The sequence below is a fragment of the Asterias rubens genome, chromosome 11 (assembly GCF_902459465.1).
Source record: "Asterias rubens chromosome 11, eAstRub1.3, whole genome shotgun sequence".
NCBI lineage: Eukaryota > Metazoa > Echinodermata > Asteroidea > Forcipulatida > Asteriidae > Asterias > Asterias rubens.
Window position 1 is genome coordinate 11,607,216 of NC_047072.1, and position 15,010 is coordinate 11,622,225.

A 15,010-nucleotide genomic window follows, 5' to 3' on the forward strand; every position below is an offset into this window, starting at 1 on the left:
CAGACAATAAACATAGCAAAGGCACAAAAGGGCACAAGGACAAAAACGTCATAAAAATGGCACGTCAAGTATATATTATATACTGATCAATTCTCATTGTACTATTTTCCAAAAAAGAGTAAACATCATATTATTATTGAATTGGATTGGGTTGTATTTTTACCCGCAAGTTTATTTACCATGACCACACCATGCGAAGCTTCAACCGTCGCCCAAATAGCACCAGTTTAGGGTTTGCCCTCGCGTCTATGTTTTTTTTTTTTTTTTTTTACAGTGATGAACCAATTTCACAAGACTCATGAGCGTACAACTTCTATTGAAGAGGTTCCATTGACACCACGTTGTTCATAACTACTATAGATGCTTACCATTAATACCAGCAAGTCTAAAGATATTTTCGGATACTAAAAACTACGCAATTTTACTTTAGTGGTGATCATTACCAATTTAATATGACTTTACCTTTTAAAGGCACGGACACTGTTGGTAATACTCAAAATAATAACTAGGATAAAAACTTACTTGGTAACGAGTAATGGAGAGCTGCTGCGCAGCTTGATAGTATAATACATTGTGAGAAACGGCTCCCTTCTGAAATAACGTAGTTTTTTTGAGAAAGAAGTAATTTCTCAGTAAAATATTTCAACTTTAATTCAATACCTCAGCTGATCGGTCTGGAATTCAAGCATCTGAAAGCACACAACTTGTGCGACAATGGTGTGTTTTTGCTTCCATTATTCTCTCGCAATTTCGACGACCGATTGAGCTCAAATTTTCACAAGTTTGTTATTTTATGCATATGTTGAGATACGAAGACTCATGGTCTTTGACAATTACCAATAGTGTCCAGTGTCTTTAAGGAAGCATATACATTCCATACTTACCAGTAAATAACACTCTAAATGGTCCCTTAAAAGTAATAAAGACATTTACTTTTATTTCTGTTGAAATGTGAACCCCCAAACTTGATTGTATGAAGAATTTGTGAGAAAAGTTTGCGTCTTGGCTTTAGATAAATTAACACTGACAAATCACTAGATCATGTACAGTTAATACGACAGCGACTACTACTTGTGCGTAAACTAAATTAGTCTCGATATTTCAGCCCGACATGACATAAAACTTTTGCTGATGTATAATATGGAAAACTGCATTAGTATAAAATACAAAAAGGCACCAACATACACTTAAATTGCCTTCCCCCCCCCCTAAAAAAAAAAAAAAAAACGTGCTTCTCCGATTTCACTGAAACAAATATCTTTCACAGACCCTTGATGTTTAATCAGCTTTGTAAGCATTTTATTTTCTTGCCTTGAAATTAATATAGGAGCTAAAAGTACATAATGGAATGTGTCTTTGGTTCTCCGACTTTGAATTCCTTATAGTGTTGGATTTCAATGTACAGTTTGGTTTTAATAGTTTCACAGTAAGCTAGTTCCCGTCTGTCTCTTCTTTTAAATAATAATATTATATTTAATTTTGATAAAGCGTCTTACATAAAAAAATCTCAAAACGCTGTGCAGAATTGTATACATATTATAACAAATTAAGCTAAAAAGAGATTTATAGCAAACAAAAACCAAGATCTCATTGTACAATAATACAAAAATAAAAAATAAAAAATATCACACCACAAGAAAAGGCAATAAATAAAAAGAATACAATGATTCAAAAGATAATGTCTTTTAAAAAGAAATGTTTTCGAGTCTGATGTAAAGACAGAATAGGTTGGAACTATGTAAGGCAGTGTTGGTATAATATTACTCAATTATTTGCTTAAAACCTGACTTTGTAACGAGTTATGGCAGGGAGCTGTTGATGGTATAAAACATTGTGAGAAACGGCTCACTCTGAAGTTTACGAGCAAAGAAGTAATTTTTTACGAATTTGATTTCGGGACCTCAGAATTAGATTTTGAGGTCTCGAAATCAAGCTTCTGAAAGCACACAACTTTGTGTGACAAGGGTGTTTTTTCTTTCGTTATTACGATCAATTATCGACGACCAATTGAGCCCAAATTTTGACAGGTTCGTTATGTTATGCATATGGTGAGATAAACCAAGTGAGAAGACTGGTCTTTGACCGTTACTATTAAGGTGTCCAGTGTCTTTATTACAATAACTATTCTGGTTGATACCACACGGTCGTATTGCAAGGCTAATATATTATTATTAGAATATAATAAACATTCAATAACAGTACTAATACAAAAGAGGGTTCGTTCCTCCAGCAAAAGTCTATGTTGCTTTATTGGAAGGAAAAACATTTACAATTTGAAGAAGACAAGTGCCAATACAAATGTGTTGCCTATGTGTTTGTCGCACCTTACTTGCAAACTGCGACCATCATGGAGTGAGCTCTATTGAAGGTGTTGTAATAAATGGATCAACTTTCTTGTTTTGGTGATCGCGCACAGATTAAACTAAGGCATTGGTGGTTTCCATGATTACTTCTTGCATCTCTTGTGCACTACAACGACCATGACGATGACAGTGACAAGATAGATGACAAAACCGATGACCATTCCTGCCATCTGACCTCTACTCCAATAGTTCCAAATAGTGGGGCCTGGAAGAAACGATCAGTTTTAGAAAATTATAAAAATAACAGTTTTAATAAACTGAATCTGAGAAAGACTCCATATGAGGCATGAGGAATTTCTGGCATCATTCTGAAATAAGGGTGTTTTGACCAAAATTGAGACCAAAATATGTGCATGTTTTTGAAAAATATGTTGAGAAACACCAAGTTAGTAAAAGGGTGTTTTACCAAACGTTTATGTTATAATAATATACAATGGGTTTTAGTTTCAATTGATATTGTAACATTTGGGGCAAAATCAAGTTTATTTAATTGACAACCGGTATGTTCTTGCGTTGATCATGTAACAAACACTGAAGTCCCACCATTTGAATTCTGCAATCTGGTTGCATAATACAAAGTGTCAGGTGCTTGCGTACTCAAAATTAAACACCATGAACAGTCAGATTTGATAAAAGCGTGTTTCATGTTCACTTCAAATAAAGTAATTATGTGGAGTTTGGTTCTAACACGGGAGAGCGGTTTGTAGATCTCTTTCTGTTCTCAAAACTTACGACAACAAGCTAATACACATGAATTTTAAAATACTCTTCAGAATTGAATTACGCTTGCAGTTGTCTTCTATATTTTTTCAGTGGCCAGTCTGTCCAATCGAAGAAATAATGCTAATGAGTCTTTTTTCTTTTCTTTTAAGTTTCCTCTTAGCAGGCCCAAGTTTTCTCCTTCGTGGATTATTGTAGTGTCAAGAATAAACAGATAAAATATTTAAAATTAATACATACAATAAGTTGCGTCTTCGTCGTCACCATTGAGGCAGTCCAGATGGCCATCACAGACGAGGTTCCTGTCTATACATTGAAGATTTGACGGGCAGACGAAATAGTGAGGATGGTTGCAACCTTTATCTAATAATCAGTCAATTGGGAAAATAAACAAAAAGCGTGCTTTAAAAAAAATGTTTAAAAACTTGGATAGTGGCGGCAGTTTCACAGTTAATGAAAATGTTTTAACATTTAAACAGCTTTAAAAACAAATTTGTGTTATGTCGATGATTCTATGAGAAAACCACATTACTTTAATTCTCATTGTTTGCAGTAACCACTGTGAAGTATAGGATTTGGATTGCCTTCTCTCTCAACGGACATGATCAATTGAATGTAAAAGATAATGCTGTGGGTTTAAAGCGGCACGGACTGCTTATCTGCTTTATTATTAAGCAATGATCTTGGGTTCGAGTCTCACACCAGGGTCTTTTTACTTGGGGTAATTCTTTTTCGCAGTACAACTTGCTTATTACACATCAGTATTAGACTACAAAAAAAATTAGATATATATAGTAGTAATTAATTTACAATAAGCTCAGAGTGAATTTAAAACTGTTTTTATAATTAAGACATTACTCACCACAGCCCAATTCATCTGATTTATCATCACATTCATTAAAAACGTCGCACTTTTGACCCAAATCGTAGCATCCATTTCCATCATTGCATTGAACACCACCAGTACCATCCGTACAGGGCGTAACTGGTGACACAAAATGACAGAATATTTGATCAAATTTATAAATCGAAAGTTTTGTTTAAAAGGCAGTGGACACTATTGGTAATTGTCAAAGACCAGTCTTCTCACTTGCTGTATCTGTATAAAATAACAAACCTGTGGAAATTTGAGCTCAATCGGTCGTCAAAGTTGCAAGATATTAATTAAAGAAAACACACCCTTGTCACACGAGGTTGTGTGCTTTCAGATGCATGATTTTGAGACCTCAAATTCTAAATCTGAGGTCTCAAAATCAAATTTGTGGAAAAATACTTCTTTCTCGAAAACTACTTCGCTTCAGAGGGAGCTGTAATCACAATGTTTTATACTTTCAACAGCTCCCCATTACTCGTTACCAAGTAAGGTTTTATGCTTATAATTATTTTGAGTATTTACCAAAAGTGTCCACTGCCTATTAATCAATTTAATTCAATTCAATTCATCTATAATGGTTGTGCCATCACGGAGGAAAATTTCTTTGCATTAAAATGCAATACATACACACAATACTAATAATATACGTTTCTGAAAATAATGCATGAATAAAATGCGTCAAAAGCCTAATTTAAATGCAAATCACTAAATATCATAGATCAAATAAGCACGCAAATTAAGCTTACCGTTAAGCAGCGCTATGAAATTTTTCCCAGATTGGACTTTAATTTGAACAATGGGAAGGGTAAATTTGCCACGTTTCCATCCAGAAGTTGTTTTTGTTTGTGATTTTCAGTTGCAATTGAAGCAGTCGAGCATAAACAGATACAATAAAGCTCAATACATACGACAACCGGCAGGTTCGCCTTCGTCTTCACCATTGAGGCAATCCAGATTGCCATCACAGACCATAAACGTTGATACACATTGACGAGATGACGGGCAGTAGAAAGACAAGGTACCGGTACAACTATCTAATAAATCAGTCAATTGGGAGAATAAACAAAAAGCGTGCTTACCAGAAATTCTAACATTTTCGATATTATAGCGGCGGTGCACCCGATACTCCACATTTCTGTTAGTAGTTAACAACAGCAAAGGGTCAGTGAAAGTAAATACTTATCAAACACTGATTACTACCTCGCCAACCAGGTTACTACTTCTGTTGGTAGCTAACTTACACCATGACATCTGAAATAGCCCAGCAGTCGCACAGTTAAAATGTCGACGGCTCAATTGAGTCTTGGAATTGTTGCATCCTATACTATACGCGGACGTTCAGAAATTGATACAAGTGTAAAACCGGTTTTTTTTTATTTGAAGGGAGACTAACTCGATGGGTCTTATTTGGACACCCCATATCGAATGGAATTGAGGGTTAGATTTACCCGATGATTATTGAGTTATTATTTAGGACACTTCGAAAGGTGTGCACTTATTGAAAGTGAATGCTGATATTCGATTTTTATAATTTTCTGTTTACTGTAAAAAGTTGTGTACTTTCGAAGTTGGTTTTTACCAAGGCCATACCTACCACAGTTCAAGTCATCCGATTTGTCATCACATGTATTATAATAGTTGCATTTGTCAAAGTCACTGTAGCATCCATTGCCATCATTGCATTGATAGTCACCCACACCAGACACACAATGTATAGCTGAGAAGAAATGGACAATAATGTTTTGATCTGACTACGTCTCGATTTGTTTTTATTTAAAACCCTGAACTTGCGATCAGAGCCATATTATACGCAAAACGGCGGGCCATAGATCAAACCAATGTAATGTTATTTTCTACGCATTTCCCCACAATTTTCAACTCTAAGTGGCTTCTGGGTGGCATACCCAACTAACATCTAGAAATATTTGGGCTCATTTAGTTGTCAAATAATTGAATTATTTCCCTAAGTGGACGTGTCCTGGTCGTGCGGTTAACAGCACCGAATTCAAACTCTGGTGTTTCTGATCAGAGTGTGGGTTCGAAGTCCCAGCCGTGACACTTGTGTCCTTAAGCAAGACACTTAACCATTGCTTCGTCCTTCGGATGGGACGTAAAGCCGTTGGTCCCATGTGTTGTGTAACGAATGTAAAAGAACCCAGTGCACTTTTCAAAAAGAAAGCTGTGGCTTCATGCTGTATTGCACCTTGTAAACTTTTAAGGTGCTAAATAATTGGGTCTCAAAATTCATCACTGCAATTACCTATCGTTCTGAAAGTTTGTGTATACTCAGCGCCTTGAGTACCTTGTTTGGTAGATACGTGCGCTATATAAGACTTCGATATTATTATTTATATTATTTATTATTAAATAGCTAACCTATCACAGGAGCGAGGAAACACCAGACTTTATCCGCGAGGGACGAATATGCCAGTAATACTATACCACGCAATATTATTTTAAGACCAAAAATATTGTGTGCCTTTCCCAATCATAAACAGATAGTAACAACAAAACTCAATACATACAACAATAAGTGACATCTTCGTCTTCACCATTGAGGCAATCCTGACTGCCATCGCATACCTTATCCTTTGAAACACATTGACGAGATGACGGGCAGTAGAACGTGTTGTAAATGTTACACTTTTCTAAAAATCAGTCAATGGGAGAAAAAACAGAAAGCGTGTTCACACAAAAAATGCAATATTTTCGATATTGGCGGCAGTCGCGCAGTGAAAATGTCGCTATCGAGTCTTGTTTTCCTAATGGCGAACGTTCAGAAATTGATGCAAGTGTAAGATGCGGTGTTTATAATTATTTGAATGGAAAATAACTCGATGGATCTTAGTCACCCCCACATCGAATGGAATTGAGGATTAACTTGGTTTTTGTTCTTTGTTTTTTCTTGCATACGTACAAGTACAGACCCAGCCTTAAAACAACTCATATTGTGTGGGAACGATCAATATTATGTTACTTCAGTATTATACCAAGGCAATACTATGGAGGACCAAAACAATTGGACAACGCAATTTTCAATTTTTTTGATAGTAGAAAATGAGAATTTACTTTCAAGTGCAGCCATTTTTTCAAAATCTTCATTTTCTGCTAGCAGAAATTTTGAATTTACTTTTTGCCAGTGACTGGCGGTCGAAAAGTAGACAACCCAAATTTGTACTATCAGAAATTTGGACTTTACTTTTTTGTCCAAACCAAATAATATAGTAGTAAAAAGTGGAAAATTTGGTTTGGTTCAAAAAGTAAAATCCAAAATTCTGCTAGTAGAAATTCGGAAATTTGGTTTGGTCCAAAAAGTAAAATCCAAATTTCTGCTAGTACAAATTTGGAAATTTGGGTTGTCTAAACTCGGTAAATTCCAAATGAAGATTTTGAAAATTGCGTTGTCCACTTTTGGTCCTCCAAACAATACTTACCACAGTTCAGATCATCTGATTTGTCATCACATTCATTATAAGAGTCGCACTTCTGGAAACTGTAGTAGCATCCATGTCCATTATTGCATTGATAATCACCCAAACCAGCTATGCAAGCCGCTGAGAAGAAAATACAAATAATGTTTACTTTAAGGCAGTGGACACTATTGGTAATTACTCAAAATAATTATTAGCATAAAACTTTACTTGGTAATGAGTAATGGGGAGAGGTTGATGGTATAAAACATTGTGAGAAACAGCTCCCTCTGAAGTGCCATGGTTTTCGAGAAAGAAGTAGTTTTCCACGAATTTGATTTCGAGACCTCAAGTTTAAAAAGTTTGAGGTCTCGAAATCAACCATCTAAAAGCACACAACTTCGTGTGACAAGGGTGTTTTTCTCTCATTATTATCTCGCAACTTCGACCGATTGAGCTCAAATTTCACAGGTTTATTATTTTATGTATATTTGAGATACACCAAGTGAGAAGACTGGTCTTTGACAATTACCAATAGTGTCCACTGTCTTTAATTGATCTTACTTTGTATCGACAATTTTGATTTAAAACCCTGAAATGCGGAGTCAGAGTCTAATTTTTACGCAAATCACTGAAAGGCCATGTAGATCAAACCACACCATCTAAGGTAAACAAGGTGCGGAAAAGAATTTGTTTACACTTTAAAAACAGAAATTACATATTAATCAACTAAATAATCATTACAATCGCTAACATTCCATTGTGAATTACAGTTATGAAACTCTATGTTTGCACGAATGTTGCTATAACTTCTCCTTCTTTCACACTTCCAAATGAATAAATAATGAGTAGTCTGGTCGCTGACAACAACAACACAACAACAACAACAACAACAACAACAACAACAACAACAGTAACAACAACAACAACAACAACAACAACAACAACAACAACAACATCAACATCAACAACAACAACAACAAAACAATAATAATACATCAATATCACATGAATGTAGTCCACACGTACTTTTGTATAGACCGTAAAATAGACAGACTCAAACGCAATATAAGAAATTCAGTTTTAAAACGAAATTGGTGCGCCATCAACGCCGACTGATAAAACATGGAGAACCGTATTCAGTACTAATAGAATATCTTTACCTGTCTGCCCGCATACATTGTACACGCATTGAGCAAAAACCATCACAGCTACAGAAAAAAACGAAAATGATTTTGACGGTCATTTTGTTGCAAGATCTCATACATTTCTAGTGTGTGTATTGACGGATTGATCATGTACATGAACGACACGGTCGGGCAAACCGGAACTCGTGATGTTTCATGAATACACAGGAACATAGACTGTTGTTAAATTTCTAGGAAAAATTAATGGCTGCACAACTCACGTCATCATTATTATAACAACAGCAACAACCTTGACATGGAATATAACTAGGTTAAACCACTCCGCCACCATGCAGAGTTTCAAATCCTTTTGTTCACCGATGCATCTGCAGAATTAGGCTTTGGGGCGTTTTTTGATGGAAGTTGATCTTAGGGGGCCGTTTGGCCAGGTAGTCTAGGTTCCTAGACCATTGGTGTTGCGTGGTCACACACAACCAACGTTCCGATTATGCACGGCAAAAACTGTACACGCTTGTAATGAAAGAACGCTAGCGGGCGCTCTGTTTCTCTGATTACAAGCGTGTACAGTTTTTGCCGTGCATAATCGGAACGTTGGTTGTGTGTGACCACGCAACACCAATGGTCTAGGAACCTAGACTATTGGCCAGGTTCAATAAAGGCATCTAAATTGTCGATTGCATTTCTAGAACTGTTCCCAGTTACCCTGGCCCAACGCTTGTGGGGGCAGCATTTGCAGGGGAAGAGAGTAATTTTTTGGTGTGACATCGAAGCGGTAGTAGCGATTATTATAAATCGTCAAACCTCACATTGTGCAAAGATAATGAAGTTGGTTCGTTTCTTGGTTTTGCGTTGTCTTGAATTGGATATCCACTTCAAGGCTCGTCATGTCCCGGGGGTTGATAATTCTATTGCTGATGCTCTTTCCCGTTTCCAGATGGACCGTTTTCGCCGGTTGGCACCCGGGGCAGACCCCGTTATGACCCCCTTGCCAGGCAACCTGTGGAGCGCCTTCAGCTAGCTAGAAGTGCATGAATTGCTGCAACATTGGTTGGCACCTCGTACCCACTCGCTTTATCGACGGGCTTGGAACCTTTACCAGGAATTTTGTACACTGCATGGCTTTGGTGATCCCCTTTTCTCATCTTTACAATCACTTGTTCAATTTATTGCATTTTTGTCAATTAATGAGTATGCTTCTACCACCATTGCGTCTTACGTTTCAGGTTTTGCATCGTGTTTGCGTTTGGCTGGGTCACCCGACATAACCAAACATTTTCTTGTTAAGCGTCTGTTAGAGGGTAGTCGGCGGCTGAACAGTCGCCGCGACTTACGCCGTCCCATTACTTTCAGTATTTTGTGACGCATTGTGCCTGCTTTGGATTCCATTTGCACTAACCAGTTTGAAGCACAGCTCTTTAGAGCGGCATTGCTGTTCGCTTTCTTTGGGTTTTTTACGTGTTGGCGAATTCACTGCCAAGTTTCCTTGCAGGTTGCGCCCACTGGGCGGGTAGTGGTGCTCAATGTTAGGTTTTCAAAAACCGATCAGTATGGTCGGGGTTGCTTCATTACGATTCCCGAGTGTTCACGGGGCGATTTTGCGCTTTGCCCTGTTCGAGCTGCGGGGCAGTTTTTGAGCGTTCTGCGTCCGCATTGCTCAAGCTTCTTTTCACACTTCAATGGAGACCCAGTCACACTGCGGTTCTTCAGCGTTCTCTGGATTTTGTTGGTCTTGGTGACATGCGTTTTTCTTCGCATTCATTTCGTATTGGGGCAGCCATCTCTGCAGCAATGTCAGGTATTCCCGGGGCGGATATTCAAGCTATGGGGAGCTATGGGGCGTTGGAAGTCCAACGCCTATAGCCGCTACATTCGTATTGACCCCGGCTTTACTTTGTAAAAAGCCTGCCCCTACTCAGTTTTTTGTTTTTATTTTTGTTAATGCTTTTGTGTGGATTTGATTTTAGTATTACAACCCCATTTTAATTTGTTTTCTTTCATTCTGTCTCCTTTATGAGCAACCCCACACCACGGTGAGCCTGTGGTGTGGGTTATTGGCGACTCTTTTGTACATTGGGCATCGCGCATAGGTGTGAGGGTTGCTTCACTCATACCCGGCTTGAAGGTGCAATGGTTTGGGAGGCGGGGACTCCACATTGAGCAGTTTGGAGATTTTCTACAACACACGTGGTCTCGCGAAAACTCCAATCCAGACGCCATCATTCTTCATGTGGGATCAAATGACCTCGGCAAGGTGCCAAAGAAATGCATATTGCATGACATTCATCGGTTGCTGTCGGGCACCAGAGAACTTTTGCCGCACGCCATAATTTTGTGGTCTGAAATTTTACCACGAGTTGCCCATACTGGGGCGATCAAACAAAACAAGGTTGAGCTGGCGAGGCGGGCCATCATTCGTATTGTAGGTGGTCTGTTTAGGTCGTCGCCCGGTGGTTTGATTAACCATCCTCAAATAGTGTGGTCGATTTGTGAATTATTTATCCACGACGGCATCCACCTTTCTAACACAGCTTGTCATTTCTTGATTTCTAATTTTGATGATGCACTACGCACTTTATTTCCATAAAAGTTATACCCAACTGAATTAATCTTGAGGCTATTTTGGCGGCGGTCATCGCGATGACCGTGTGGCGGTATTTCATTGTTTACACCTCAATAGTCCTCAGGTATATTCATTCAGCTGTTACAATTTGCTACTTTGGGGTCTTTGTTAAAATTAATGTATTATCATTATTATAACTATGGTATTCTGCGTTGACGGGATGAACCGTATTTTAGGCGCTTTGGCTTAATTTGCCAACAACCGAGGAATATGTGCTGTTTATTTAACTGTGCTATATTTGCTTTAATTTCAAGTTCCTTTGCAAACCTTTTATTTTAACGCTTTTGGTTTAGCGGTCCGGAAACCTGTATGCAGTAGTAGTTTTGGCGACCTCGCGGATTTAGCTACGGCCGGAGGTCAGTTTTGCTATTGGTTGATTTACTGTTGTTGATTTCGCGGATTTATGCAACTGCCGGAAATCAGTTTGGCTTTAATTGCTTTATTTATTACTTTTGATTTCGCGGGTGATGCGACTACCGGGAATCAATTCAGCTTATTGGTTTGCATTAAACACATTAGAAGATCTTGCGGATGGCAGGCAACTGCCGGAGATCTGGTTAAGTTTTATAAAAAAAATAAAAATAAAAGGCTGCTCAGGCCACTCTGTTGATCAAACCAAAGTGTTTCTGTGTCGTATGTGGTAATAAATAGGTATTGAAGTGTTCGACAATCTTATGTGGATCATCAACGGAGTGACCATCAATGTTCATGGATGAAATTTCGGACCGTGGCTTAATATGAAAAACGCTTTGTACAACTTTCCAGGTCACCTTTTGCCTTATCAAATTGTTTAGCAATAACGCCCCATTAGGGCGTTGGGCGTAATAACGCCCTATACGCCTTATAAAAATTAAAAAAAAAATAGCTAGCCTCCCTTGATGAAGTGATTTTTTCCCCCCATTTTGTTTTTTTTGTTTTTTTAATGTTTAGACATTTTCATGATTGTCATCCGCTGCCCTCCCCCCCCCCCATGAGGAAAGACGAAAGGAAGTTGTTCATTGGTGCAAACAGTGCCACAGCTTTTATCGGTTGGGGGGGGGGGGGGGTGGAGTAGAATCCTGGAGAAAATACTACAAGTTTAAAAACTCACATTAAAACGATATCAATTGCCGTATTGCCATTGTATTTAGTACATTTCCGATTGGAATGTTGTCGAAATCTCAAATCTTCTAATTATTTTTATTACATGATTATATGGGTCTGTAGTTTTTTTGGGGACAGGAATTGGGTTTCGGTTAATTCCTGATTTTCGGTGACATTCAATCAATCAATCCCAAAAGTAAGTTACCCTTCTGACTGAGCAGCACATTTCTATTTGGAATGTACAGACCATTAATCCCATCACGGTTCAAATTTGCTCTGAAAGAATTCCATAACGCAGTAAAAATTTGCACCAGAGGTTTCCTTTCATCGGGACTCTATCTATTATTTATGAGTGCATCACACAATTTTGCCCTTACATAGAACCCTTTCTGTCGCACGGTTTTTTAAGCACAAAGTGTTTCCAGAAAATAAAAGTGCTTATAATTTAACTGTGAGTTTTATTTTTTTATATTTTTTTATTCTTGCTATATATGTACTTGACATATTATTATAAGGACTAGAAAAATGATTGTCACCATGGACCTTGCTTTTAGCTGATGGTTTTATGCTAACATTAATCGATACTCGATAGGCGTCGTTTCTGTGGAAATTATTTAAGAAATAATAATTTGTATGCTATCCCCATATTTTGTTTTTTAAAACGGGTGCTAAATCTACAAGTTTTCATATTTTTTCTGAATTCTTTGGCATAATAAAATTACTATTAAAAAGACTTCCAAACTTCTCCCTTTTGGAAAACATCTTGTGGAAGAATAGAATAATAACACGCTTTAGCCCTTAACTTATGAAGAAAATAGTATAAAACACTTTACAAAACTTGAACAAGATAACTAAAAACATTGGATCGGTCTATAGTTGGTCTTTGAAAAGCGTTTGTAACCGTTTGTTGTAAAATGCATATGGGTATAGAAACATGTTGTTAAAAAGTAGAATACAATGATCCACCCAACAAGCCTCGCAAAATGTGCAGTTTTCATTTACCGTGTGTGACTAACACGGTCGGCCATTTTTTTATGGGAGTCTAATTTTTGACTCCAACAATTAATAGCCGACCGTGTTAGTTCGCAGAGTAAAAGGAAAACCACGCAATTTCGAGGCAAATTTGTATGGATCATTGTATTCTACTTTTAAAACATCTTTCTACCCATATGCATGTTATAACAAACGGTTACAAACGCTTTTTATAGATCAACTCGTCCAATCCAAGGCAACGTGTTCCTTATTTACAACTAATACGAGTTGCCCAACATGTTCAACATGCTCATCACGGTCATACAAAGAGTATAAAAGGTGTCGGAGACCACGTGTGACTTTAAAAGGTTTTTAAAATACGCATCAATTTGAATGAACATTGATAAGTAGTACTTTAGGGCGTTATAACGCCGTAAATTAGGGCGTTATAACGCCGTATAGGGCGTTATTACGCCCTAATAGAGCGTTATAACGCCGTGAAATTAGGGCGTTATAACGCCCTATTACTCAATTAGGGCGTTATAACGCCGTAAATTAGGGCGTTATAACACCTTACAGGGCGTTATAACGCCGTAAAATTAGGGCGTTATAACGCCCTATTTCTCAATTAGGGCGTTATATAACGCCGTAATTTAGGGCGTTTAACGCCCTACTGAAAAAGGGTTTATTTGTTAGCGGACACTCAGCCACCGTAAACTTGACTGCGTATAATATCTGTGTGAAAATGAATGTAGGTCAAAGGTGCATGTACACGCCGGTTTTGAGGCCAATCTTCTGGCGTTAGCAAGTGTGACGTCAGATGTTCAGGCGGGCACCATAGAAATAGTATGGCGAGCACACAAAACGACTTCCGACAATGGAGGGCGCTAAACTTAATTGATCAATTTGTATTGTGGATTTGCGCAAGCTTTTCTTTGCGCACATTTGCCCAAGTTATTGCCCAATTTGGATGGGTTAATAAAGTGGTGGAAGTGACAACCCAGATAAAAAACTTCTAAATAATTCTACATGATTGTGAATGTAAATCCTAAAAGCTAATCAAATATTCCTTGTTAATTTGATACGAACTTTCAGATTTGTGTTGTGGGAAATAAATTATACTGCATGAAAACGCCTTGGAAGGCTTTTTAAACGCATGCTCATGCAAGCCTACCAGGAGTTTGAAATGTGCTCTTTGTGTTAGAATGAGCAGCGAAATCCCATGATTGGGCGCATCCCTAAATTGCGCTAAACACACTCAAAAAGAAACTCGACAAACAAACACATTGCGTCACCACGCAATGGGAACTTGATGTGTTTACTGTGCTCCAGAAAGGCATGCATTTTTTGGTAGGAAGCTAGTTTTCCTGTACAGTGTCGTGGATTTTATTTGTAAAAGTTTGTGAAGGATCTGATCATACACGGACCGGATTGTTTATAACTAATCGTTGTTTCTATCAAAACGTCATCAACCAGTTTGCAGGTGAGGTAGGTAGGTAGTACCGTAGTTTTTTATTTATTGAGCGACATAATTAATATTATGGAAAAGTTTCCGTATGGCGCCACCACTTTTTCATGCGATATAAAATAATATAGCATCTGATTTACCTCAATGAGATATCCCTTTTTGTAAAAATGAGTGAAAAGGTGGTGGCGCAATACGGAAAGTTATCCGTTTTTTACCCAAACACAAACTACACAAACTAACTTTACAGGCCTGGTGAGTTCCCTTCACTACATTCAATTTTGTGAACTAAAGTCTAAAAAAATAACATCTGGTTGCAACTTTGCTATGGAGCGACTCTCCTAGGGAGGGGTGA

At 37.8% G+C, this 15,010-nt stretch overlaps 2 protein-coding genes across 5 annotated transcripts in view; one reads left to right on the plus strand and one right to left on the minus strand.

Annotated features, from left to right (window-relative positions):
* Positions 1-2,042: 2,042 nt before the first annotated feature.
* LOC117296309 (sortilin-related receptor-like) lies at positions 2,043-8,753 on the minus strand. The gene is made up of 8 exons (XM_033779157.1): positions 8,531-8,753; positions 7,392-7,511; positions 6,483-6,605; positions 5,552-5,674; positions 4,866-4,991; positions 3,946-4,068; positions 3,324-3,446; positions 2,043-2,568 (listed from the first exon to the last, which is right to left on the minus strand). The coding sequence occupies exons 1-8, from the start codon at positions 8,571-8,573 to the stop codon at positions 2,447-2,449; spliced, it is 903 nt and encodes a 300-aa protein (XP_033635048.1). The 5' UTR covers positions 8,574-8,753; the 3' UTR covers positions 2,043-2,446.
* Positions 8,754-14,525: 5,772 nt separating this feature from the next.
* The window catches only part of LOC117296999 (telomerase protein component 1-like), a 31,341-nt gene continuing 30,856 nt past the window's right edge, over positions 14,526-15,010 (plus strand). For 2 of the 4 annotated variants that reach the window (XM_033780110.1, XM_033780113.1), the window contains exon 1: positions 14,526-14,678. The gene's annotated coding sequence lies outside the window, so the exon portion shown is untranslated. Of the gene's footprint in view, positions 14,683-15,010 lie in introns of all 4 variants that reach the window. The other 2 variants (XM_033780111.1, XM_033780112.1) reach the window with 2 other exon arrangements.

What these genes read in the sequence shown, in the direction of transcription:
- LOC117296309 (XM_033779157.1), bottom strand. Translation starts at nt 8,573, where the DNA reads ATGGTTTTTGCTCAATGCGTGTACAATGTATGCGGGCAGACAG. An exon ending in ATCGGATGACTTGAACTGTG is followed by an intron (nt 4,992 to 5,551) that starts GTAGGTATGGCC and finishes CTGATTTATTAG; the next exon opens with ATAGTTGTACCGGTACCTTG. An exon ending in ATCAGATGAATTGGGCTGTG is followed by an intron (nt 3,447 to 3,945) that starts GTGAGTAATGTC and finishes ACTGATTATTAG; the next exon opens with ATAAAGGTTGCAACCATCCT.